The 25,240-nt window shown below is 44.4% G+C and overlaps 1 protein-coding gene and 1 long non-coding RNA gene across 3 annotated transcripts in view; one reads left to right on the forward strand and one right to left on the reverse strand.

The window, feature by feature from the left end:
* Positions 1-25,240, forward strand: part of LOC121632520 (zinc transporter ZIP11-like) — a 210,756-nt gene that overhangs the window by 164,237 nt on the left and 21,279 nt on the right. For both annotated transcript variants that reach the window (XM_041974098.1, XM_041974097.1), the window contains exon 6: positions 10,070-10,234. In XM_041974098.1, coding sequence (XP_041830032.1) covers positions 10,070-10,234 — 165 coding nt within the window. The remainder of the gene's footprint in view (positions 1-10,069; positions 10,235-25,240) is intronic.
* LOC121632523 lies at positions 969-22,185 on the reverse strand. The gene is made up of 3 exons (XR_006008920.1): positions 22,175-22,185; positions 17,044-17,050; positions 969-1,039 (listed from the first exon to the last, which is right to left on the reverse strand). It is a non-coding gene; the product is annotated as an uncharacterized LOC121632523 (long non-coding RNA).

A 25,240-nucleotide genomic window follows, 5' to 3' on the forward strand; every position in this document is an offset into this window, starting at 1 on the left:
GCCCCTCAGCCAACCCGGTTGAGGTTTAAATGATTTCCATCCATTTATCTCTTTTTATCCTCTCCTTTAAAAAAAAACCATCCATTTCAAAAGTGCTTCCTGTAGACCTTTGAGGTCGCCAACATGCACTTTTCTCCAAGAAACATTACACAATAGACAATAAATGTGTTGTACCCGTTGAGACCGGTGAGCTGTTGAGGCTGCAGCCTTCTTTAAACTATAAAAAGAATCTGGAATGAGATAGAGAAGAACTGAAGGAATATTGAGTCATTCCTTCACTAAGGGAAAATATGTGGATGTACCATGCAGGCCGTCAATACGTATGTGTCTTTATGTCTCTATGGAGGAAGTGAATAATGATGAGTTACAATTACATCAGCTTTGAAATGATTACACATCTTTCTTTCTCTTTTCTGCATATGATTGTCAACAGTTATACTGTCTTGATTTCCCACTCAGTTGTGATGCTTGTCAGCTGATGCGTGTTGGCTAAATTTAGCATTTAATGTTTCTTTAGAGAGAGAAGAAGGCATACTAAGAAAATGTATCCTCCTGGGGTTTATCCTGCGTAATATAAAATAGACTCACATACTTTTTTAAAGGCTCATTTTTCTACCAGAGTAATTATAGCTTCAGTCTAAATATTTTATAAAAACCTGCAAAGACTAAATGCGTGAAGGAATTTTCATTTTGTCCTCTAGTCAAGCTCGTATTTGTTCATTATTCATATGTGTGTGCATATATATATATGTATGTATATATATATATATATATATATATGTCAAAATCAAATCAAAATTTATTTATAAAGCACACTTAAAAACAGCAATGGTTGACAAAAGTGCTGTACATGATTGTCAGGGAGCTCAGCCTCCTGCAGTCTCCTGCAGTTCCCTTATCTGCCACAGCTGGTCCTGATCAGTCATCTGCATCAGGACCTATTGGTTTCACCTGTCCCACAGGATATATAAGGAGCCTTCCTGCTCTTAGTCATTGTGGGATCTTAACCGACGCTCTCAACGGACTCACCCCTTCTCTTCTCCTTAACCGGCTCATGCAGGTCTGTCTTGACTGACCTTTGTATATATATGTGTATTTCAATAAAGAGGGGTTACGCTGCCCACGTCTCAGCAGAGTCTTGTGTTACAGAAGATCCCACCCAACAATATGAGTCGTACCAGGAGAAAGGAGATCCTCCCGGTGGAGCCACCTTTTTCTGATGATGAACTGACTGCTGACTGCTGAGCCATCTGGTAGACATCTGGAAGCTGACTGTTCGGAGGACTCCGGTTTCCAGGTTCACCTCCCCGGAGTCACCTCCAGTGCCTCGGTCAGCCCCGGTCCTGCAGCCTTCGACGCCTGCTCCCCGGTCAGCTCCGGCTCTACAGTGTCCGATGCCTCAGCAACGGTCCATTCCGGCTCTACAGCGTCCGACGTCACAGCCACAGTCAGCCCCGGTTCTGCAGCCGCCCACGCCTGCTTCCCAGTTCAGCCTGGCTCTACAGCATCAGACGCCTCAGCCCCGGTCTGTTTCTGTCCTGCAGCCTCCCCTTGCCTGCTCCCCGGTTTTCACCGGCTATCCCACGTCCGACGCCGATGCCACGGCCTGCCCCTGCTCGGTCTCCGACGCCTGCTTTACGGGCTGCTTCAGTTCTACCTCCGACGCCAGCGCAACGGTCCTGCCCGGCGCTTACAGGTCTGAGGTCAGCTCCAGGGTCCACACAACCTCTGGATGTTCCTGTCTCCGAGGAGGTTGATGATCGCGACGCTCCTCTCCAGCCAATGGTCCCTGTCTTTGAGGGGGTCGACAGACGTGACACTCCTCTCCAACCGGTGGTTCTTGACTCTGAGGGGGTCGACGTTCGCGACGCTCCTCTCCAGCCGGTGGTTCCTGTCTTTGAGGGGGTCGAAGGGCACAACGTTTCTCTCCAGCCTGGGACGCAAGTCTCCGAAGGGGTCTCCGAGCGAGACACTCCTCTCCAGGCCCTGGCTCTTTCCCTGTCCGTTGGAACTAATCCCTTGTGCCTATCTTCTAGTGCTCCAGTCGACGCGTCTCCTTTCTGCTCAGCCTGCGGAGATCAGGCCTGCCCTTCTGCCAGAGATCCAGCCCGTACAGTCCTCTGGCCGTCCACCTGAGCTCCAGCTCCAGCCCGTGCAGCCCTCGGGTCGTCTGCCTGAGCTCCAGCTCCGGCCCATGCAGCCCTCGGGTCGTCCGCCTGAGCTCCAGCTCCAGCCCATGCAGCCCTCGGGCCGTCCGCCTGTGTTCCAGCCTGCTCGCCTTCCAGCTCGACCTCCAGGGATCAAGTCCAGGTCAGCTCGTGTTCCGGGTCCTTCTTCCATGACCCGGCCCAAGTCTGCTTGTCCTCCTGGTCGCCCTGTGGGTCGTCCTCCAGACGCCCGGTTCAGGTCTGCTCGTCCTCCGGGTCCTCCGTCCATGACCCAGTTCAGGCCTGCTCGTCCTCCGGGTCTTCCTCCAGATGTTCAGCCCCGGTCTGCTCATCGTCCTTGGGTCTGGCCCCAGCCTACTCATCCACTGGGTCGTCCTCCGAAGATCCGGCTCCTGTCGCCACGGCTTTCTGCCATCTCTCTGGGCCATCTCTCTGGGCCGTCTGGAATCCAGCCCTTAGAGGGGGGGTTCTGTCAGGGAGCGCCACCTCCTGCAGTCTCCTGCAGTTCTCTTATCTGCCACAGCTGGTCCTGATGCAGATGACTGATCAGGACCAGCTGTGGCAGATAAGGGAACTGCAGGAGGCTGAGCTCCCTGACAATGATGAATATAAGACAGACATAAAACACTGGCACAACTCACAGTAATACACATAAAACCAACTTGCGTTGAATGCCAAGGAGGAAAAAAATTTTATTTAAATGTGATTGGAAAGAGGACAGGAGTGGAGCCTGCATAACATGTAGAGGTAACTTGTTCCATAGTTTTGGTGCAGTTATTGAAAAGGCCTGTTTGCCTATGAGTTTCAGTCTCGTGCTTGGAAGAACCAATAGCAGCTGATCAGCTGACCTGAAAGGCCGTGAGGAGGAGTAGAATGAAGCAAGTCTGGGAGAGAGACCTAGGCCATTATGACATTTATAAACAAATAAAATAATTTTAAAATCAACTCTGTAGCAGACAGAAAGCCAGTGAAGGACAGCCAAAACAAGAGTGACATGTTCTCACCTATCTGATTGGGTTACGAGACAAGCAGCTGCGTTTTGGACAAGCTGAAGGCGAGAGGGAAGCCTAGCTGACCCTAAAATACAGCAAATTACAATAATCTAACCTAAAAGAAATAAAGGCATGTATAATCTTTTCAAAGTCTTGTCTGGATAAACTTTTGGCAATTTGTTTTAGTTGGAAGATGCTGAATTTAACAGAAGAGCAGATCTGAGTGTCAAATTTAAGGTCAAAATCTATTTTTAACCCCATATTTGTGACAGTGTATTTTAAATAAGGAGTCAGGGGGCCGACGTCCACATGGTGGATTTCACAAGAGCCACTAGGCTAATATGACCTTGGATCTTTTCCTGTTAAAACTCAAAAAGTTCTGGGACATCCCTGCTCTGATGTCATTAAAGCAATCCAACAAAGTTGTATATGTTTATAACAAGGATTCCCATTAGCTGCTACAAATATCCTGTAAATGTCTTTATTATATGCAGGATAACTTATGACTTTGATTTCGGTTTGTCATCATTATCTGAAACCAGGAAACTAAGTCGTCTTATAAAGAATTTTACGGTGCCATTTAATTTTAATAACCTAATCAAGTATATTCATGTCAAATTACTGTGTTAATTGGATCTATAATAACCTTGCTGAGCTTGAATTAAATTATTTTATGTCATTGAGGAAACAAAATTAATTCAGTTCGGTGTTTGATAGGATGAAATCTGACTTGCAGCTGTTACATTAGCATGTAATAACTGTGGATGGACCATAAGCATTTCAAATCAGGGAGACAATGCTTAAGGAGTAAAGTTCAGCTAACAGACCACAGAAACAGATGAGACATGGAGATCAGATTTGGTGTGCTTAATGTCATTTTAGTTTTGGCCGCTAGGTGCCAAAGGTGCTGTTTATACAACATACTATTTATTGGTTTGTATGTGAAAAACATATAGTCATGAACATAAGAAACATGTTTACCTCAGATCAGTGCCCATCACTCTTAGCTTTTCTGAGTGTTTACAATAAGCACTGCTTCATTTGCTTAATGGATAAACAGTTGATGTTTAAGATAAACATTTTATTTAAAAGAAATTAAAATGACACTTTTGATGCAGCTATCTGGCTCTCTGATCCATACCATACACCAAGTTTCTAAACAACGGCTTATTGAGAACAGGGGTAGAAATCTAGCATCACAGCCCTATAGCATAAGCTAGCAGTGAGAAATATACAGTGATGTGCTCACAGGGTATGTACACACAACCATTTGTTATGGTTTAATGGTTTGAGAAGTTTAATTGGAGAGAAATGGACCCAGGGTTTTTGGCCTTTGAAAGCAACCAATAACTGAGGGTGTAACTACAACACCCCAAGCAAAAAGTCCAGATCATTTGACCTTTACAGGCAAGATAATTCCTATTTACTGCTGCCTACATGGCAAAACTGAGACACTTGAAAGGCTCTAATAGAGGTCAACTGCCTGTGTCCGAAAATGTATCTGAGGCAAAGACAGATGGAGGGATAGGAGGAGAAGGAGGGAACACCAGACACCAGGGGGACTGATAGATGTGTGATGACAAATAAGTGCTTATAACTGTTAAAAACCCGATTAAATAAAACGGCCCCTTTAACATAAATGTAACATTATATGCAACTGAAAGTACTATCGAAGACATTAGATGAAATCATTAGGAAATTTCATATAGATAGATAGAGAGTGAGAGAGAGAGAGAGACAGAGAATGTACAAAAAGAAGGAAAAAGAAAGAAAAACAACAGATAATGGTGTAGCTTCTTCATGCTCTGTATGGTCGCTGTTTCCCCAGGTCTGATAGAGTTTGTGTGTTTTCCTGTGGCTGTTAAACATCAAAAGTGTGAGTATGTGTGTGGATACTGCTGTTGTACTGAATCATGGTCACAATAACTTTTTGGTTTTTACTCGTTACTCGCCCTAAATTGCCCAGTCCAAACCTTTTTTCTTTTTTAAGAACATGTTGCAGGCCTGAAATGCAAAAATGGATTTATATCAAATGAAAGTAAATCAAAGAGGAGAAGCATGAAATATATTGGGATCCTACTGTGTGCAGTGATTGAAAAGTCAAGGTGGATTTGCTCAGGAACAGTTGCCTTACTCTAACAGAAATTAGCTGACTGGTGTACAAGTACATTTTCCCATCATATCGACCTGAATAATCTAAGGGTTTTAAATGTTACCGTATGGTATTCAACCTAATGCAACCACTGATTAGCATTTCAAAGTTATTAATAAGCCTGATTATTGCAGTTTTGAGTGTTTTTATAGGATGCACCTTTTGACACATTTGTCCTCACGCAATCAAGAATCCTCTTTAAAGCAGCTTTTTCTCATTGCATGCTAACAAGCTTTAATCAAAGCAATCTGTGACTATTGTCAACCTGGAGAAAACTGTAAAAGTTTAGTCACAGTTCTCTTTGAGCTGCAGCGCCCATTAAATGTTGAGAAGCTGTCAGAACAAAACACAGTTAGGCATTTTTCTACCACGTCTAAAAGCAAAAAAATGTTAATAACTTCTGTGAAAGGTAAAATCCTATTGTCATGGAAGCGTTTTCCATTGTGGAAGGTTAGTCATGCTGAGTCATACCGCACATGGCTGTGACTGTGGTCCGTGCTGCTGAATGGTTTAAGGGTAAGATGATGAAATAAATTTGAACAAGTGAGAGAGAACTTGCATATTGAAAGGGTGAAGTTGAAACCTTCACAGCTCTGCACAGCTGGTAAACTGCTGCTTAAAGAGTTTCTAGCAGTTTAAAAAAGCATAATATGGAAGCCAAAGGGAGGATAAAAGAAGGAGTTGAACTTATTTCACAAGAAAACCTATAAAATGTGTTAGCTGGTTAACTCAACCAGAAGATACATATACAGAAGCTGCTGTTCCCCCACACAGCTGGCCCAGGGTTGAATCCCAGCCTGGGGGCCTTTGGTAAAAGATAGATAGATAGATAGATAGATAGATAGATAGATAGATAGATAGATAGATAGATTAAACTTTATTGATCCCACGGATGGGGAAATTCACTTATTACAGCAGCAAAGCAGAGAAAGTGAAAAAAGAAAGAATAAATAGATAAACTTAAGAATTAAATATAACACAATAAACATAAAAACAATAACAGTATAAGGTGACGGTATAAATGACTGTGTAAACAGTGTAAACAGACTACAACATGACAGCCTGATTCAGGTGTTACAGATTGTTGTAGAGTCTGACAGCAGTTGGGATGAAGGACCTGCGGAGCCTCTCTTTCTTACACCGTGGGTGTAGCAGTCTGCTGCTGAAGGAGCTGCTCAGGGACCCCACGGTGTAATGTAGGGGGTGAGAGGTGTTGCTCATAATGGATGTCAGTTTGGCTAACATCCTTCTCTCCCCCACTTCCTCTACGGAGTCCAGAGGACAATCCAGGACAGAGCTCACTCTCCTGATCAGTTTATTGATCCTGCTCCTGTCCCTGTCTGTGCTGCTCCCTCTCCAGCAGACCACAGCATAGAATATGGCTGAGGCCACCACAGAGTCATAAAAAGTCCTAAGGAGAGTCCCACACACTCCGAAGGACCTCAGTCTCCTCAGCAGGTGGAGGCGACTCTGACCTTTCTTGTAGAGGGCGTGGGTGTTTGTAGACCAGTCCAGTTTGTTGTTTAGGTGAACACCCAGGAATTTATAGTTCTCCACCACCTCTATGTCCGATCCCTGGATGTTCACCTGTGTGAGAGAGGATGCTTTCCTCTGGAAGTCCACAATCATCTCCTTTGTCTTGCTGGTATTTAGCTGGAGCTGGTTGCGCTCACTCCAGCTGACAAAGTCCCTGATGACTGTCCTGTACTCCAGATCATCCCCCTCAGAAACACAGCCAACAACGACTGTGTCATCGGAGAACTTCTGGATGTGGCAGTGTGTGTTATTGTAAGTGAAGTCCGAAGTGTAGAGAGTGAAGAGGAAGGGAGAGAGCACCGTACCCTGAGGAGCACCTGTACTGCAGAGCACCACGTCAGACTCACAGTGCTGCAGCCTCACATACTGTGGTCTGTTGGTGAGATAGTCCTTAATCCATGCAGTCAGGTGTTGGTCTACTCCCATCACCTACATCCACTCTGACCCCCTTTCCCCTTAGAGCCAAAAAATCTTTAGAAAAAGAAAATAGATATAATGTCAACATGTACAATAAACTGAAGGTGGAAATCAGAAGTTGGATCATAATAGCATATTATATCCGTTTGGGGGAAAACAATTCAATATTTGCCAATGTCACAAATTTAGCTTTAAACTATTTTGATTCAGTTTGATTCAAGAGCAGGAGATCAGTATGAGATAAAATCACCTGATTTACCACAATCACTTCCATTTCTATGATATCACAAAAACCAACCTGAGAAATTTCAAATTTAATTCAATTTCAATGAAAATATCTTTTCATTTAACACAAACCGACTGTGCCACATTCTGTATGATAAATTTTAAAATGTTTGCATCATGTAAAACAGAACAAATACACTATTTGCAGATATTAAGGCAGAGATGTCCAGTTCTAATCCATAAAGGGGTAGCGCACATTAAAATGTGTAAACAACATGGCATTATTTAATTGTGATGAAAACCACCTATACTGTTATTAATGTTTGTAAGTTTTTTTATTTCTTTAAAAAAAATAGATTTTCTGGGTCAAAAATGACTCAAAATGCTCCCTACAGGGTAAAACCAGGTTTTGTTTTTCGCGACTTACAGGTAAATTTGGTGCTCCTCCACATCACAAGAACTTTTTAAAAACCTCACAGCCCCTCCCTCTGGATGCAAAAAAAGGCAGGTCTTCACCTTGCAGGCAACAAAACAACGCCTACTGACACATATGTACTTGTTATATGATATAGATTCACTAGTTTCGGACTTCTGGACTTTTACAGAGCTTTTGAGAAAATATCGCTGCAACGGGACAAATTTGTGCTTTTGAGTGTAAAAATAACACCAGACTTTATTCTTTACCTGCTGATCCTCATCGACCAGTTTTTTAGTTTGGTACAACACTAGTCCCCCAATGACTGCTGTAGGATGGGGCCTACAGTAGCCTTTTGTTCATTAAGAAAAATAGTACTTCATGTCAGTCTCCATAGGTTTCCAGTAACACTCAAAAAAAGTTGCAAAATTTATTTATTTAAGAGTTACAAGAGGGGTCTGAATGCTCGCTAAATATGATGACAGAGTTGTTAAGTTAGCAACACTGCAGAAATGGCAGAGCGTTGCCTTTGGAAGCAGCAGAAGTGCACCTTTCTTTCAGAGCACGCCAAAATAACAGCTTGAAATGGAAAAATTATTTTAATAATTATGTTTTTATTTTCGGTTAATATCACTGTTTCTGTGATCATTTGGAGCAAAAATCTAAACGGAAATTTGATATATTGCACAGCTCTAGCCCTTTCAGTGCTAATTTGTTTTCACCCTCTGCCAGACTGTCGCTTTGTTGTCTTAAAGCAGAATCAGGTGTACTTGTATAGGAATTTATTTTTGGTAGTTAAACTGAGAGATGCTGATTTCAGAATAAATTGCAGCTGTATTTTATGTTTTTTTCCAGAGCTGTATAGTGCACTCCAGTTACTCAGTATCTTTTGAACTTTTTTATGGTGCTCTTCAGCTGTTTAAAAAAAAAGGGGGCCTTTCTTGCTCTTTGAAGTTGGGATCACACCTCACACTTAGCTATTACACAAGCAATTAATGGCACCAGCACAGAGCAAACAGCAGTCAAAATGGCTCTGGCTCACTGTGGTAAGCTGAGACTGGCCTTTTCCCTAGAATTACCCAATGGGTTATCTATTCATGAAGACAGATACAACCTAAAATTATACTAAAAAGTTATTTTAAGAGAGGGATTTCAGTTCCTAAATCCAAAAAGGGACACAACAAAGTTTAATTATAATTTCGTGTGTTTGCATGTAACCAAGGCAACCAGTAGAATTGCATCGATGAAGTTAAAGCTTGTGTTGTCAAACGAATGTATTTTATGGATCGTATTCCCTGCTGTCTATCCGATAGCGAAGGTGGTCCCTACTGTGATAGTGACACCACAACAACAGAAACAGCTCTGGTCATAAAGGAATCATATGGTTCATACAAGAAAGTAAAACTAAACAGTTTAAACATATCTGTTTTGAAAGATTTGCAATAATTGTACCTTGTTTGTTTCAGTGGGTTGTAGAGATGCATTATATCCACACCTTGCAGACTCTTCATCAGCTTTTGCAGGAACGGTATCCATAAACTAAAATTTATGGGAATTAAACAAGCAGCTACAGCAAAGTTTTGCTCAAAAAGAACTTTTTTTCATCTGATCCAACTTTCAGGGAGCTTTATTTAATGGTGGTGATGTAATATTTTACATTTTTGGGTGTGTTTAACAGGATTTGCTAAGCGGCATCCAAAAAGTTTTTGTTTGTAAAGAAACATAGAAAAAGAAGTCTTAGAGAGAGGAAATTGAACAGTGTTTGATTTTCACCTAACCCTCAATTTACTCATGATATTGGCTTGCTCATATGGTTTTTTAGGGTCTGATAAACGTTGTTGTTGGCAGCTTGCAGTGTGCAGGCTTTCAGGTATTTTTTCGCCATCTGACAAGCATTCCTTTTGGGAGTAAATTGAAGGCTTTCATTTGATGCCAACCAATGCCCTTGAGGGTTTAGCTTCCATTTATTTGAGGAAGCTTTGCTCAGGGCAGAGCTTTTCACTTGAGGAAAGCTCAATCACACTTGAACAGTTACACATTTGCTCACCTAAATGCCACCCAGTGGACATTGTGTAAGTGGTCTGTTGTCAAATAATCTGCTATTTGTGTGTGAATGTTATGTTGACTTAATTTTAATTATTCATCTTTTTTTTTTTCAATACAGATAAAGCTGAGAATGGAGATGTTTACCAGAGAAGGAGAGGACCACATTCGGGCCAATTAGATGGACAGGAAACAGGAAGTAAACAACAGGAAGTGGTTGGGCAGACAAGCAGCTGGCGACGAATTCTTCTTCTCATCCTAGCCATCACCATCCATAACATCCCAGGTGAGAATGACCCAGAATGCAACCTTGGTCCTGGATTGCCTCAGGGCGCATTAACACTGGTACTGTTTGGTTTTTGTTTTTGGTTTTTTTAAAAAAAGACCTAGTCCACTTCAGTGGATAGCATGGTTTGGTTGGAATAGATTAAGTCCTTATTTGCACTGTGGTGCAGAAGTGACCTCCGGTCTGCTTGAAAACTGGAGGGTTTGCACCAAAGTAATAACAGAAACCCCAAAACTGCTTAAATTTGGCAGCACTCCATTGTTTACCTTTGGTGAAGGAGCCATTGTTGGTCCTGGCCAATAAATAAGCTGGACTTTTTTCTTCTTTCTTGTTGATCAGCAGTTGTCTTGGGGAAAATCGCCCCCTAGTGAGCAGTCATTGTAACTGCATGATGTTGTCTTTGTTTTTTGGTCCGTTTGCAGTATGAAAGCAAAATAAACCAAAAACATAGTGTTGAAATTCTTCAGAATTATCCACCCTATCAAACCGTGTCCCTAGGAGTATCCTGGTGTAAATACTCCCTCAGATGATCAGAAATATAGTCAAATTTTTAATGGTGAGAATCACAAGTATAACTGGTTTTCCGATGCTTTGGTTTGAGTCTGTTGGTGGCTAAACAGAAACATGTAATTGAAAAACTTCAGCTTTGACTTCACTAACAAACCAAACATTAAAGCAATCACTGTGAATACTTTTCTATTGACCCTCAGTGATAGCCACATTTCGCATTGATTTAGAAAGTATGCATTCCCAACTTCAACACAAGATATTTTCAGTAAGAGAAAAATAAAGCCAAAAAGTAGGAACATCATGATTTGCCTTGGCTTTTCATCTCACAGATTACGCCCATAATGTAATGCAGGGCCTGTTTTGTGGTTTGCTTAATGGTGTTTTTATGTCTGGACCAAAAAAAAACAGCAACTAAAATATTCATATTCATAGAAGTGAACTTGTAGGGTCTATGTGAGCTTCTCTGTCTAATGATACACTCCCAGCACTAGAGAAATCACAGTGAGATAACTTTATGGCACATTGGATGATGTAAATGCATGTTAATAAAGTGTCTGAAGGAATGCAACCCTCCAAAGAACCATCTGGTCCCCAGTTATCCTGAGGAAACTCCATTGCAGTAATGCAATGAGACATGTTTGTGAAATGCTTTGATGAAAATACCAAACAGAAACAGTATCACAGCTCCCTTTTCAACCAAGATGTTACAGTTCTTTTTATAGCAGCTGATTTTACAAGATGTTACTTAAAGACCAGCATTCAAGCTGCTCTTTTCCATAATTCCAGAAAAGTTTGCTTACTTTGCATTTGAAGGCAGCAACATATCTGTAAAAAGTTGGAACAGAGGCAAGAAATGGCTGCAATGCACTACGGAAGCATTTGACAGCTAATTAGATCAGTAACATGATTGACTATAATAAGAGCATTTCAGAGAAGTAGGCTCTTAGAGGTAAAGACGGACATAGGCCACGACTGCACCTTAAACCTCTGTCATGCAAAGAAGAAGATATATGTGAACACATCCAGATAGGCCACCAACTTCTCCGGACCGAGTCCCATTTGCAATGGTCTGAGGCAAAGTGGTGTTGTGTGGTCAGCTGGATCAAAACTTGAAATTCTTTTTGGAAACAATGGATGTCGTGTCCTGAGACTAAAAAGGAGAGGGACCATCCACTTGCGTTAGGGTATATGGTGTGGGTAACTTATACATCGGTGAAGGCGCTATAAATACTGGAAAGTATCTAGAGCCTGTAGAGCAACATTTATATCCATCCAGACCATGTTTCTTTCAGGGAAAGACTTGCATATTCCAGCCTGAACAATGCTAAGCCATATAACGCATCCATCGCAACAGCATGACCTCATAGGAGAAGAGTCTGGGTGCTGAACTGGCTTGCCTGCAATTCTAGACCTTTCACCATTAGAAAATATTTGGTGAAAAAAATAAAAAAATAATGAAAAAAATTAAAAGAAAAACACAGGTCCAGGACTATTAGGCAGCTAAAATCCATGCATTCTGTTTTCATTTACATTTTGCACAGCATCCCAACTCTTTTTTTTTAATTGGGGTTGTACATCACAGTATTTATTCAGCCTAATTAAGTTACTTTGAACTAAGGGTGGATTTGCCATGCTCACAGAATGTTAATACCTTTCTTCTTTTTCACCTTAAATAAGCTGCTGGAATATTTATGGAGTAAAAACCTCTACGAATGGACAGCTATCACCTGGAACTAACCTTGCTTTATTGAACAGCAAGGCTAACAAGTCATTATTCTGTCAGTTCTAACAAGCTAATTAAACCGATCACCTGTCAGTCATTCGTCAACGAAAGCACAGTAAGACCCCGCTCCGGTTCAGTACTTGATGTTTTTTTTCTTTCTGTTACCTCCAAACTGAACATAAAAAGCGAAGATAGTACGATTCATGAATTTAGAAAAAGGCTGCAGAAAAGCAATTAATTGCAAGGCCACCGACACAATGAACACCTGCTCACCTAGAATTTACTTTTTTGGCTGATGTGGGCCTTTAAATCCCACTTAGTGTTTTTGTGTAAAACTGGCAACACAGATAGCTGTGACTAGAATTTCCACTTTCCCTAAATCCATTTTCCTTGTGTGTAGCTTCATAATGATGATCTCACTCCTGCTGCTGCATCATTTTAGAGAATTGTGAGGTGTTCCTGAGAAGCTATTACATCTTTAATTATGGTACTTGGCTCTGTTTTTAATACACCGTTTCAGTGTTGCAAAGAGCTGAGCTGATTTGCTTCATGCTTACCTGAACACAAACAAAAAAGCCCACACAGTGCCAAAATTTGAATTAATCACTCTGTAATTACAGCAATATTTGTGTCTGTAATCACAGTTATTTTTAAAGAAGCATAAGCGTAACAAAAAATGTGTAAAATAAAAATCCACAATGGTTTCTATCAGGAAAGTGGCTAATTCTTGCACCAAAAGATATGGTGCAAGGTTTCCTCACTCAAGAAAACATTGCACCAAAAGATATGGTGCAAGGTTTCCTCACTCAAGAAAACACAAGTTTGAATATCCTCTATCAGAAAAGGTTGTCACACCCTTGACTTTTCATTACATTTGCCAATTTGAGAATCAAAGATTGTTTTTTGTAGCATCAATGTGCCAATCACACATTTTCAGCTCACTGAGCCAGACTTGCAGTAGTGTCAGCAGAGGGTTGTCAGATTAAATCCTGAAGCAGTAGTATGTCTGTCTAGATTCTTCAGTCATCCAGCTACTGGTCATCTTATGTATTTGAAGAAAAAAGGTAACTGGATTTCATTTTGAGATCCTCAGTTCTGACTGGTGGGGTGAGTCAAGCATTTAAAGAAATTAAGATCTAAGAGCTGAGACAAGAGCTGGGTTAATAGCTGAGTTAGTAGGTCGTCACTGGTGTCATACATCCTCTGAGTCTTATGGTGCTTTTCCAATACATGGCTCTGCGCAGCACTGTACGAAATTCAGGCTGGTTGCTGTACTTAATAAGTTTGCATTGCATTGTAACAACTGAGCAGCACAGCTCATTTCTGAGAAAGAAAAAGAAACTGATCTGTAAATCCAAACTCCATCCATCTATCCATTTTCTGCCGCTTATCCGGAGTTGGGTCGTTGGGGCAGCTGCCTAAGCAGGGAAACCCAGACTTCCCTCTCCCCAGCCACATTCACCAGCTCATCCAGAGGGATCCCGAGGCGTTCCCAGACCAGCTGAGAGATGTAGTCCGTCCAGCGTGTCCTGGGTCTTCCTCTGGGCCTCTTTCCGGGGGGATGTGCCCGGAACACTTAACCAGGGAGGCGTTCAGGAGGCATCCTAACCAGATGCCCGAGCCCCCTCATCTGGCACCTCTCGTTGTGGAGGAGCAGTGGTTCTACTCTGAGCCCCTCCCGGATCACTGAGCTTCTAACCCTATCTCTAAGGGAGAGCCCGGCCACCCTGCGGGAAAACTCATTTAGGCCACTTGTATTCCCGATCTTGTTCTTTTGGTCACTACCCACAGCTCGTGACCATAGGTGAGGGTAGGAATGTAGATCGACCAGTAAGTCAAGAGCTTTGCCTTTTGGCTCAGCTCCCTCTTCAACACAACAGACCGATGCAGAGTCTGCATCACTGCAGACGCCGCACCAATCCACCTGTCGATCTCCCGCTCCATCCTTCCCTCACTCGTGAACAAGACCCCGAGATACGTGAACTCCACCACTTGGGGCAGGACCATATTGCAGACCTGGAGAGAGCACTCCACCCTTTTCCGGCTGAGGACCATGGTCTCGGACTTGGAGGTGCTGATTCTCATCCCAGCCGCTTACACTTGGATGCGAATCACAGCTCGATGAAGCCAACAGAACCACATCATCCGCAAAGAGCAGAGACCCAATCCTGAGGTCACCAAACTGGAACCCCTCAACACCTTAAGGAACTCTGGGCAGACCTCATCCACCCCCGGGGGATGGTGGACCAGAATCTCCTCCAAGCCGTCCGGAAGTCATTCTCCATGGCCTTTCCAAACTCTCCCCATGCCCATGTTTTTGCCTTAGCGACTGCCAAAGCTACACTCCGCTTAGCCTGCTGATACACATCAGCTGCCTCTGGAGTCCCACAGGCCAAAAAGGCCCGATAGGACTCCTTCTTCAGCTTGACAGCATCCTTAACTGCCGGTGTCCACCACTGAGTTCGGGGGTTACCACCACGACAGGCACCGACGACCTTACGGCCACAGCTGCGGCCGGCTGCCTCGACAATAAAGGCATGGAACACAGCCCATTCGGACTCAATGTCCCCCGCCTCACCGGGGACATGGTTGAAGCACTGCCAGAGATAGGAGTTGAAACTTTTTCTGACAGGGCACTCTGCCAGACGTTCCGAGCAGACCCTCACAACATGCTTGGGTCTGCCAGGCCTGACTGGCATCCTCCCCCACCATCTGAGCCAACGCACTACCAGGTGGTGATCAGTTGACAGCTCCGCCCCTCTCCTCACCCGAGTGTCCAGAACATGCGGCCGCAAGTCCGACAACACGACTACAAATTCGATCATCGAACTGCAACCTAGAGTGTCCTGTGCCAAGTGCACATGTGGGCACTCTTATGTCTGAACAAGGTGTTCATTATGGACAGTCCATGATGAGCACAGAAGTCCAGCAACAAAACACCACTCGGATTTAGATTAGGGGGGCTGTTCCTCCCAACAGTCAGGACTCGTCCCCCCCACCCGAAGGCGGAGGGAGGCTACCCTTTTATTCACCGGGGTAAACTCCAACGTACAGGCTCCAAGTTGGGGGGCAATGAGCATGCCCACACCTGTTCGGCGCCTCTCACTGGGAGCAACTCCAGAATGGAAGAGGGTCCAGCCCCTTTCAAGGACAGTGGTTCCAGAGCCCAAGCCGTGCATCGAGGTGAGTCCAACTATATCTAGCCGGAACAGCTCAACCTCGCGCACCAGCTCAGGCTCCTTCCCCACCTGAGAGGTGACATTCCACATCCCTAGAGCTAGCTTTTGCAGCCGAGGATCAGACCACCAGGGTCCCCGCCTCTTGAAGCCGCCCAGCTTACACTGCACCCGACCCCTACGGCCCCTCCTGCAGGTGGTGAGCCCACGGGAACCCAAACTCGAGGTCAAGAAACATGGTCCTGTTTTCATTAGTCTCGCACACAATCTGCTGTCCATGCACTCAAAAATCTGTAATTTATGTTATAAATTGTGTACTGGGCTTTCAGATGATTTTGATAACATTAACAAACAAGGTCCATAATATTCTTGAAGGGTTTTAAATTGGTGCTATTTGTAGTAAGCAAATGTCAGAAAATTGGTGAGTTACATGTGCTGAATCAAAAAGTGGTACAGCCATACCCGGTCTCCTCTGCATACACTGCCTGGCCAAAAAAAAAAAAAAAGTTGCCACCTCCTACCTAAGCAAACAGCCTCCTATTAGATTACTGCATGGATGGTGATGTTTAACTCCAACTGATGCAAAGAGTAGCTTCTCATTTCTTACACAATTATGTTGGAGAGACACATCCTGTGGTCATGGTAAAGATGTTAGTCTGTTTAAGAAAGCTCAAATCTCTGGCATCAAGCAGAGAAAACATCAAAGGCGATGCAGAAACTGCTAAAATTGGGTTAAAAACTGTCCAACACATTATTAAAAACTGGAAGGATAATGGAAAACCATCGTCTTCCAGGAAAAAATGTAGTCAGAAAAATAAATCCTGAATGATGGTGATCAGTGAGCACTTAATCAAATGAAAGAAAAACAACAATAGAACTCAGAGCTATGTTTAATACTGAAAGTAAGAACATTTCATAACACATATTGTGAAGGGAAGTCAAGAGATTGGGACTGAACAGCTGTGTAGTCATAAGAAAACCACTAATGAGTGAGGATAACTGGAGAAAAAGATTTCATTTTGCAAGGAAGCATAAAGATTGGACTGTGGAGAAACAGAAGGTCATGTGATCTGATGAGTCCAGATCTACCCTGTACCAGAGTGATGGAGCATCAGGGTAAGAAGAGAGGCAGATGAAGTGATGCAGCCATCATGTCTAGTGATACTGTGCAAGCCTGTAGGGGCAGTCTATGATCTGGGTTGCTGCAGTTGGTCAGGTCTGGGTTCAGCAACATTATGAGCCCAAAGAATGAGGTCAGCTGATACCTGAATATACTGAATGAGCAGGTTATTCCACCTTCCCTTTACATCCAGGAATTTGATGAATTCCTGGATGTAAAGGACACAGCTCAGCTTGTGTTTGTCAGAATGGCTTTCCAGGATTACACAACCAAGGATGACTTCCTCACTCATCTCCATTTAAAGCAGAGAAAAAAAGATGAGGATATTTACAACGTTTTTAAAAACTATGTCCGTGAAAATAACAACACAATTCATAAACTGGTGGCAATTGCTACAGATGGGGCACCAGCAATGTGCAGTAGTTTTACAACAGTGTTGTAATGTAATTTTCCCAACTTCATTAATTATCATTGTGTGATTCACCAACAAGCCTTGGCTACCAAAGTTTTGGACTTATCTCATGCAATGAAACTGGTGATCAAAGTGGTAAACTCGATTCGATTTTTGCCCTGAGCAGTGCTGTGTGTACCTGGATAAACTGGAAGATATTGCGGCATTTGTTTCAAACCCATTCCTCACCGACTGCCTCAGACTGGCTGTTTGTAGTTATGAGCCAAACCACAAGGCCCTCACACTGTTCAGTCACAGCCATCACACTGACTTCAGGAACAAGACTGCATCAGTTTTTCCTTGTGATGGAACAGTAATGATGCATGAGACACAGATCTGCACTTACCTGAAAGTTCATTTGCTAAACACAACATTAAATGGATCATTTTATGATCTGCTCACTTCAAGTGTTTCTTTATTGTTAATAATTTCCTCAGATGGGAAATAGGTCACATGCTTCTGTTTTTTTTGTGGCACTCTGATCATAAGAGCTTAGGAATATAAGTTGTGATGTGAAATTATAGACTAAACAGTAGCCTTACTGTAACAATGTTCCAGTATGTTCTTGGTCACATCTATTTGAAATCTGGACCAAAGTGTTTGGTGCAGGTTAATTACAATTAGCCTGAATAATTAGTTTTTTTCACTTCAGTAGAGTAGATCTTTTCTGTCACCCATGCTGGGGTAAGAGATCTTGGACTTAAAAACATTGGTAATCATTGTCCTAAGGTGTCAATGTTAATATCACCAAACACATCACTCTATACTCACAATAATAAAGATCCTTGCATGAATGATTTAAAATAAATCTTCTCCATCCATATAATTTGTATAATCTTGAATAGATTATCACAGCAGACTCTTCTAAAGTGTTTTAAAATATAAAACACAATCATAGATAAACACATTTAATACAATTAACGCAGCTACTGGCGGATAAATAATGAGCGCCATGTTTGCTGAAAGATTTTACTCTTCTTCACCAGCCAGAAGTGATTCAGTTTCTGTCACGGTGAGGAATTATTAATTCCAGAAATTCATGTTCCAGCTGTCACAAACCGTCTCAGGGTGTTTTGATCTGTGCAGTAATGTCACACATTTAGCTGTAAGTATGAAGATGTGCTCGATCACACTGACGTAGGTCTGAACTGGGTCTAAAGTTGGCAGGTAGACAGGCAGAGTTCAGGATTCGTGAGGGACACATATTGATGATTTGTGATGAAATATCTCAAGATGCATACCGTTTGTCAAAAGGCAAATAAATTGATAAATGAAGCAGATTATATCTGCTCAGCATCACATTTATCACATCTCAGTTAGTTTGACAGTTTTTTCTTGTATAAAATGCAACAATAATTACAGTAAAACGTGGGTGAACATTTCCAGTCCTTGTTCGCTTTGATAACCTTAAAGTTCCTAAAGTCAAATAAGATCTCATTTTAAGTTCTTTAGACTTTCCTGCTTTTCTGAGGAAATTAATGTATTATTTCCTCTGAAGGTTTGATGAAATTTGGAACATGAAAATGCACCACGAGCAGACTCTGGCAATTATGAATTTGCTCAAATCAAAGTGTAGCGCGGCTAATTAATGAGAAGATGCAGTCTCACCTGTTTGAATGAGTTTCTGCATCAGACTTGATTGATTTCCATTTGTTCTATCAGTTGCAGCAATATTCTAATTCTAGCATGAAATTATTGTTTGCATCATTAATTATGGATAAGAAGCACATTAGGGAAACAAGTAGTGTATACGGTGTGAGAACATTTTGTGGTGGCCGTTATCAAGCACTGAAGGGCCAGTTCATTAAAGATTAAAACTGTGTACTGCAGTGAATAATTTTATTTCCACAGATTTCACATGCCAATGCCAGCTGAATGTGTTTGCATGACACATTATGTGACTCACAATATGGGCTTCTGCTTTAAAGAACAAAGCAAACTGCAACATGAATATAAATAGGTTGTGTGTGTGCATGTATAGGCCATGGGTGACTGCACATATGTACACTGTGGATGGAAAGTTTGAGTCATATGTGATGGTTGTAAACATAATTATAACAAGCACACTGGAAAAAGAAAAAAGAAAGGGGGAGTGGTAGCCTAGTGGTTACACAGGTGGGCTTGGATATCTCAAACCTGGGTTTGAGTCCCCGCGGTGCCAACAGAGGTGAACCTTGAGCAAGACCCTTAAGACCCCCCAACAACTTCTCCCAGAGCGCTGAAACAGGGCAGCCTACTGCTCTCTGGTACATCTGGAGATGGGTTAAATGCAGAGCTGAATTTCACAATCGGGATTAATAAGTAAAAATTATTATTATTATTAACACTAGTCCTATTCACATCATCCAGATCATAATAGCTGATAAGAAAGTCAAACTAAATTTACTTTAATTCAGGCATCACTTGGGTGTTAAACCAATGCAGTGATCCTCAGATCTGCTGCTGCTTAACACAAAGTCAAAAAGTGTGTCCTCTGTTTCTAAGACTGGACACATGGATGCTATTCTTCAACCCTCAACAGTGGGCTATGAGTCCATATTACACAAACACACATACATGCACACACACACAATCTCTTTGATGTACATAATTTGACTCATGGCTCTCCTTTCCACACAGTAAAATCAAGCACGATAATCCATTCTTGATTATTAAATGAACACATTTGAAATTTGGTGGTTAAATTTAATCAATTACATCAGATCAGTTTATTCTCTTTTCATTGAATTCACATGTTTTATTTAAGTAAGTGGAGACAAATTAGTTTGACTCCTCTCTTGTGCTCTCAAAAATGTGAACAGAATGTGTTATATATGCTAATTACAGCATTTAATTTATTAACCATTAAATAAAGTAAATTAATGAATAATAATTAAACTAAAACATACCAAAAATATACTCAGTTTTTACCCTATTTGAGAGGCAGATGTGTTCTTTTTATATTACATTTCCCGCTGCTGGTGTTATGTGCAATTTTACATCCCAATATGCAATTGCAGATACCTTTTTGGCTCCTTTGAAGTGCTTGTAATCATGTAATTTAACAGCAGCTACAAGCACTGACGGCCTTACTCTCTAATGACCTCATATAGTGTTTCAAGCTGATGAAAGAGATCTATTTTACATAGAAATCCAGGTTCTGCTCCAACACTGATGTTAAACAGTAATTTGTACCCCATATTAGATGCTGAAAAAAGTCATCCACTTAGTGGCTTTTACCACACCATGATAAGTGCACTTAATTTTTGACACCTATCTTGCCCCCCGAGGGAATGGAAGCCATCACCCTGAGGCATTAGCCTCCCCTTGGACAACACAAAAGGCAGCTACATAATACCACAATATGATCTTCAAAGAGGCTCCGAACACTTAGTGGCACTGCTAGAGACAGAGCTTGGGATTGATGGCTGTCCTTTTATATCCATCTAACCATTAAGGGTGATGCCAGTTAGCATAACGGACAAAATTGTGTTACTGACAGTCACCACAACAGCTGGCCTGAACAAAGTTAGTCAAAAAGGAATTTCATATCACCAAATGGCCAGATTTAACAATACAAAAGTCCTGGATTTATAAAACATACACAAGTCAGGGATTTAAGACATAATAGTTCAGTTCAAATGAATCTTTTCATGTAGTTTTAGATTTCGGTTTTGAATGTCTAAGATCTTCTGGGCTCTCAAATAGAACTGAATTTTTTTTTTTTTTTTTTTTTTTTTTTTTTTTTCTTCTTAACTTGTCTTGTCCAGCATCGTTGCAAACAGAATGATTGTCTGGCTGCTGTCTGGTGCTGGGCAATTTTACTCTATCAAGCAGGGATTTATACTACATGTATAAAGTCCCTCTTGATGACATGAAAAACTTTATTAAATCAGACTCTTAATGCTGGACTCGACCGGAGGGGACAGAGAGAGAGAGAGATAGAAAAGAAAGTAGAGAGAAGAGGGAGGGGAGAGAGAGGGACAGAAAGGGTGTGGGGAGTGCGGGTGGGGACTTAAAACATTATACAGAAAACCATGTAATCCATACTACTTGCAACATATATAGCTAAGATCATCCTGGCCAGTAGGTCATTACACAACTAGTTGATAATAGTAACAATAATAATAATCACAATAATAGTAATAATAATAATAGTAGTAGTAATAATAATAAGAGTAAGAGTAATAATAATAATAAGAACAGAAATAATAAAAAAAAAAGAAAAAAAAATATAATAATAGATATAAGTGAAACTGCTGTATTCAAGAACACGCGCAGAGAAACCTGTGTGGATATGCTGGAGAACTCGGCCACATGGCGACGCAAAGACTGTGTGGAGACGTTCAGGAAGGAGTGACCATGCAGAGTGATCATGCAGATGCCACCTCACTTGAACAGAGGCCAGAGTCAGGCCAGCGGTCCCGAGACCCAGGCCACCAGCCCCCCCGTAGGCTACAGATCCCGACCGGTCCACAGAGACGACCACTCGCCCGCCCAGGAAGGCAGCAGCAGGAGACCCCAGCAGGAGCCGCCCCGCGGACACAGGGCACCGGCCCCGGCAGGCCGAGGCCAGCAGTCCCCGACCCCCCCCGGGCACCGGCCGCCCGGGACAGACGGGGCAGAGGGCCCGGGCCCAGGAGCGCAGGGACACCCCCCACCCCCACAGGCCAAGGGCCAGCACGCCACCCGGGGGGACCCGGCCCGCCCAGACGGCCACCGCCAGAGGCCAGCCCCACACCCCAGCGCCCAGCCGCACACCCCGAGAACCAGTCCTGCCCCCCCCCCCAGACCAACACACACAAACACACACACTCTCCTTCCACTCCTCCATTCATCCTCCCACACATACACCATCCAACCCTTACATACTCTGTCCTCCCACACACACACACCATCCTTCCACCATCCATCCTTCCACACACACGCCATCCTTCCAACATCCATCCTCCCACACACTCACCATCCTTCCACCATACACTCTCCCACACCTACCCCATCCTCCCACACACACATCATCCCTCCACCACTCATCCTCCCACACATACACCATCCTCCACCTTCACACCTCCCACACACACACACACACACCATCCTTCCACTACCCATCCTCCCACACATACATCATTCTCCTACACATACACCGTCCTCCCTCTCCTACACCAAACATCCACCTTCACGTACCCCATCCTCCCACACACACACACACCACCCCTCCATCACCCACTCTCCCAAACATACACCACTCCCCCACACACACACCATCCTCCCTCCCATACACCATCCATCCTCCTGCACACACACCATTCTTCCACCATCCATCCTCCCACACACTCCCCCTCCCTGCACCATACATTCTCCCACACATACCCCATCCTCCCCCACATACATCATCCCTCCACCATTCATCCTCCCACACCCACACCACCCCCCCTCCCACACACCACACATCCACCTCCACACACCCCACCCTCCCACACACACACACCATCCCTCCACCACCCATCCCCCCACACACACACCACTCTCTTCCCCCCCCCCCCCCCCCCCACATACACACACACACACAAACAAACACCATCCCCCCACCACCATCCTCCCGCCACCCCACGCCGCGGGGGGACAGCCCCAGCCAGGAGGCGAGGAGACACGAGCCAGGCCCCCACCCCCCCCACCCCGCCCCAGTCCCCCACTCCCCACCCCCAAAACAGCACCTTCCCCCCAGGGCCAGCAGCCAAACCCCCCGGGACAGCCCGCCCACGCCCCGGGCCAACGCGACAGGCCACCCGGCCCGCCCCGCCCCCGGGCCATCCATGGAGACAGGGGCGCCTGAAGACCCCATCGCCCCTCCCTCCCCCACTAGTGAGGGAATATATTATGTGCTGTTTGCAATTAAAAAAAGAGGGTTAAAATTGGGGGGCAGTAACTGCATTGAGGAGGGGGTGGGGCCACCTGAGCAGTCCCACCCACCTGACCTCGCATGTTCCACCCCCCAAAACGTGTTTGTATGTTGCAAATGTTATTTGTGCTCAGTGACTAAGTGGAATTAAAAGCTGGGAGGCATGCTGCCGCTCGGCGAAGCAACGGGGCCACTATGATGACCCCCCCTGCCCCGCCCAGCGCAACAAGCACACCCCCCACGGCCCTACCTGTGTATGTAGTGAAGAGTGGGGAGGGGAGGGGTCAGGAGATGTAGGTCCAGAGGGGGGTAAGCCTCCCCCCTGGAAGACGACCCGCCAGTGGCTCAGGGCGCCCCCGTCCCCCGCCGGCCCCGAAGGGCGTCACAGGCCCAGAGCAGGCACCCCAACCCAGGCACGCCACGAACCCCCCCAGGGGCCAGCCACCAGCCCAAGGGGCCACTTTCCTCTTTCTGAGTGGGAGGGGGGCGAGGCGAAGGAAGGGAACCCCAGGCCCCCGCCCCCAACACCCAGCCAGGGCGCCCCCCAGAGGACACGTCCTAACCCCCTGCAAACGCACACACTCCCTTTTTTTTTTTTTTTTTTTTTTTTTCTCCCCAGCCACTCACACACACTCTCACACACCTCTATATACCAACACCTCAATACGTGCACATACCTCCACACACACACGTCACGCACATACCTATAAACACACACACCGGTGCCCACATACACACACACTCTCATACCCCTCCATACACATACACCACTACACACACACTCACATACATACCTGCATATACACACAAGCACCTCCATACATACTCACGCCTCCACCCACTCCTTCACTCCTCCACACACACCTCGACCTCCACGTGCACACACTCATATATACATACCTTCACACACACCCACATCCCACATAGACCTCCACACACACACCCGCACACTACTCACACACACACATACCCGCACACACCCAGACCTTCATACACACCCACACACACATACGGCACACACGTCCCTCTACACCCACCCACACACCAGCATACCCACAGACACACACACACACACACCCACACACAAACACACCCCCACCCAGGTTCCGGGGCTGCGACCAAGCACCAGGGCACGGACCAACCCCCGGCACGGCACATCCGGACGGGCCCAGCCCCCCCCAGCAGCGGCAGACCCCCCACCCCCAGGAGCGGGGGGAGACCCGACGCCCCAGAGCCCGGGGCCCCCACCCGGCCCACCCCGGGCCCGACCGGCCACCCGGCCAGGGGCCGACGGACACCGACCCAGGCACCCCGGCAGCCACCCCCCACCGCCACGAGGCAGCCCCACCCCGGGGCCCACCCAATGCCGCCCGCCCAGACCGGAACCCCCAGCCGACCCAGCAGCGGAGCAGCCTAGATCCCCACCCAGGAGACAACCGGAGACCTGAAGCCACCAGGGACCCCCCACCCACATCCGCCCCCATCCCAGCGAAGCCGCAATCCTCCACCTACATTAAGTGATGTAGCCAGTCACAGGGGACCAGAGGGAATGAAAGTCATCTGACTGGTTCCTGGAGGAGGCAGACATTGTCTCAATGCTGATGTGATCTAACAGGAGATTTCTAAACTGCTGGATAGACAAATTATTCTTATCTTTCCAGTTCACAAGAATAGTTTTCTTTGCGATGCATAAGACTGCGAGGACCAAGTTTATGGAGTGTATTCCTATGTTGGTGTCACCCAGGTCGCCCAGTAGGCAAAGTGTGGGGTTTGCAGGAAAACTAGTTTTAAACCATTTTGAGAGATCTTCACACACCTTAATCCAGAACCTTTGGACAGGTGTGCAGGACCACAGCGCATGGATGTAGCTATCAGAGGTGTTCTCAGAGCAGTGTGGGCAGATATCTGATGGTGAAAGGCCCATCCTGAACATCCTGTGTCCTGTATAATGAGTTCTATGGAGAATTTTGAATTGTATTAGTTGTATATTTGAATTCTGAGTCATTTTAAACGTGTTTAAACATATTTGTGACCATCTTTTCTGATCAAAGTTATTAGATAAATCATCTTCCCATTTTGAAGTCGGGAGAGATATCCTGTCTTCTAGCTTTGCAAGTAATCTATATATTTTTGATAATAATTTTGGAG

This window comes from Melanotaenia boesemani, chromosome 21 (genome assembly GCF_017639745.1).
Source record: "Melanotaenia boesemani isolate fMelBoe1 chromosome 21, fMelBoe1.pri, whole genome shotgun sequence".
Classification (NCBI taxonomy): Eukaryota; Metazoa; Chordata; class Actinopteri; order Atheriniformes; family Melanotaeniidae; genus Melanotaenia; species Melanotaenia boesemani.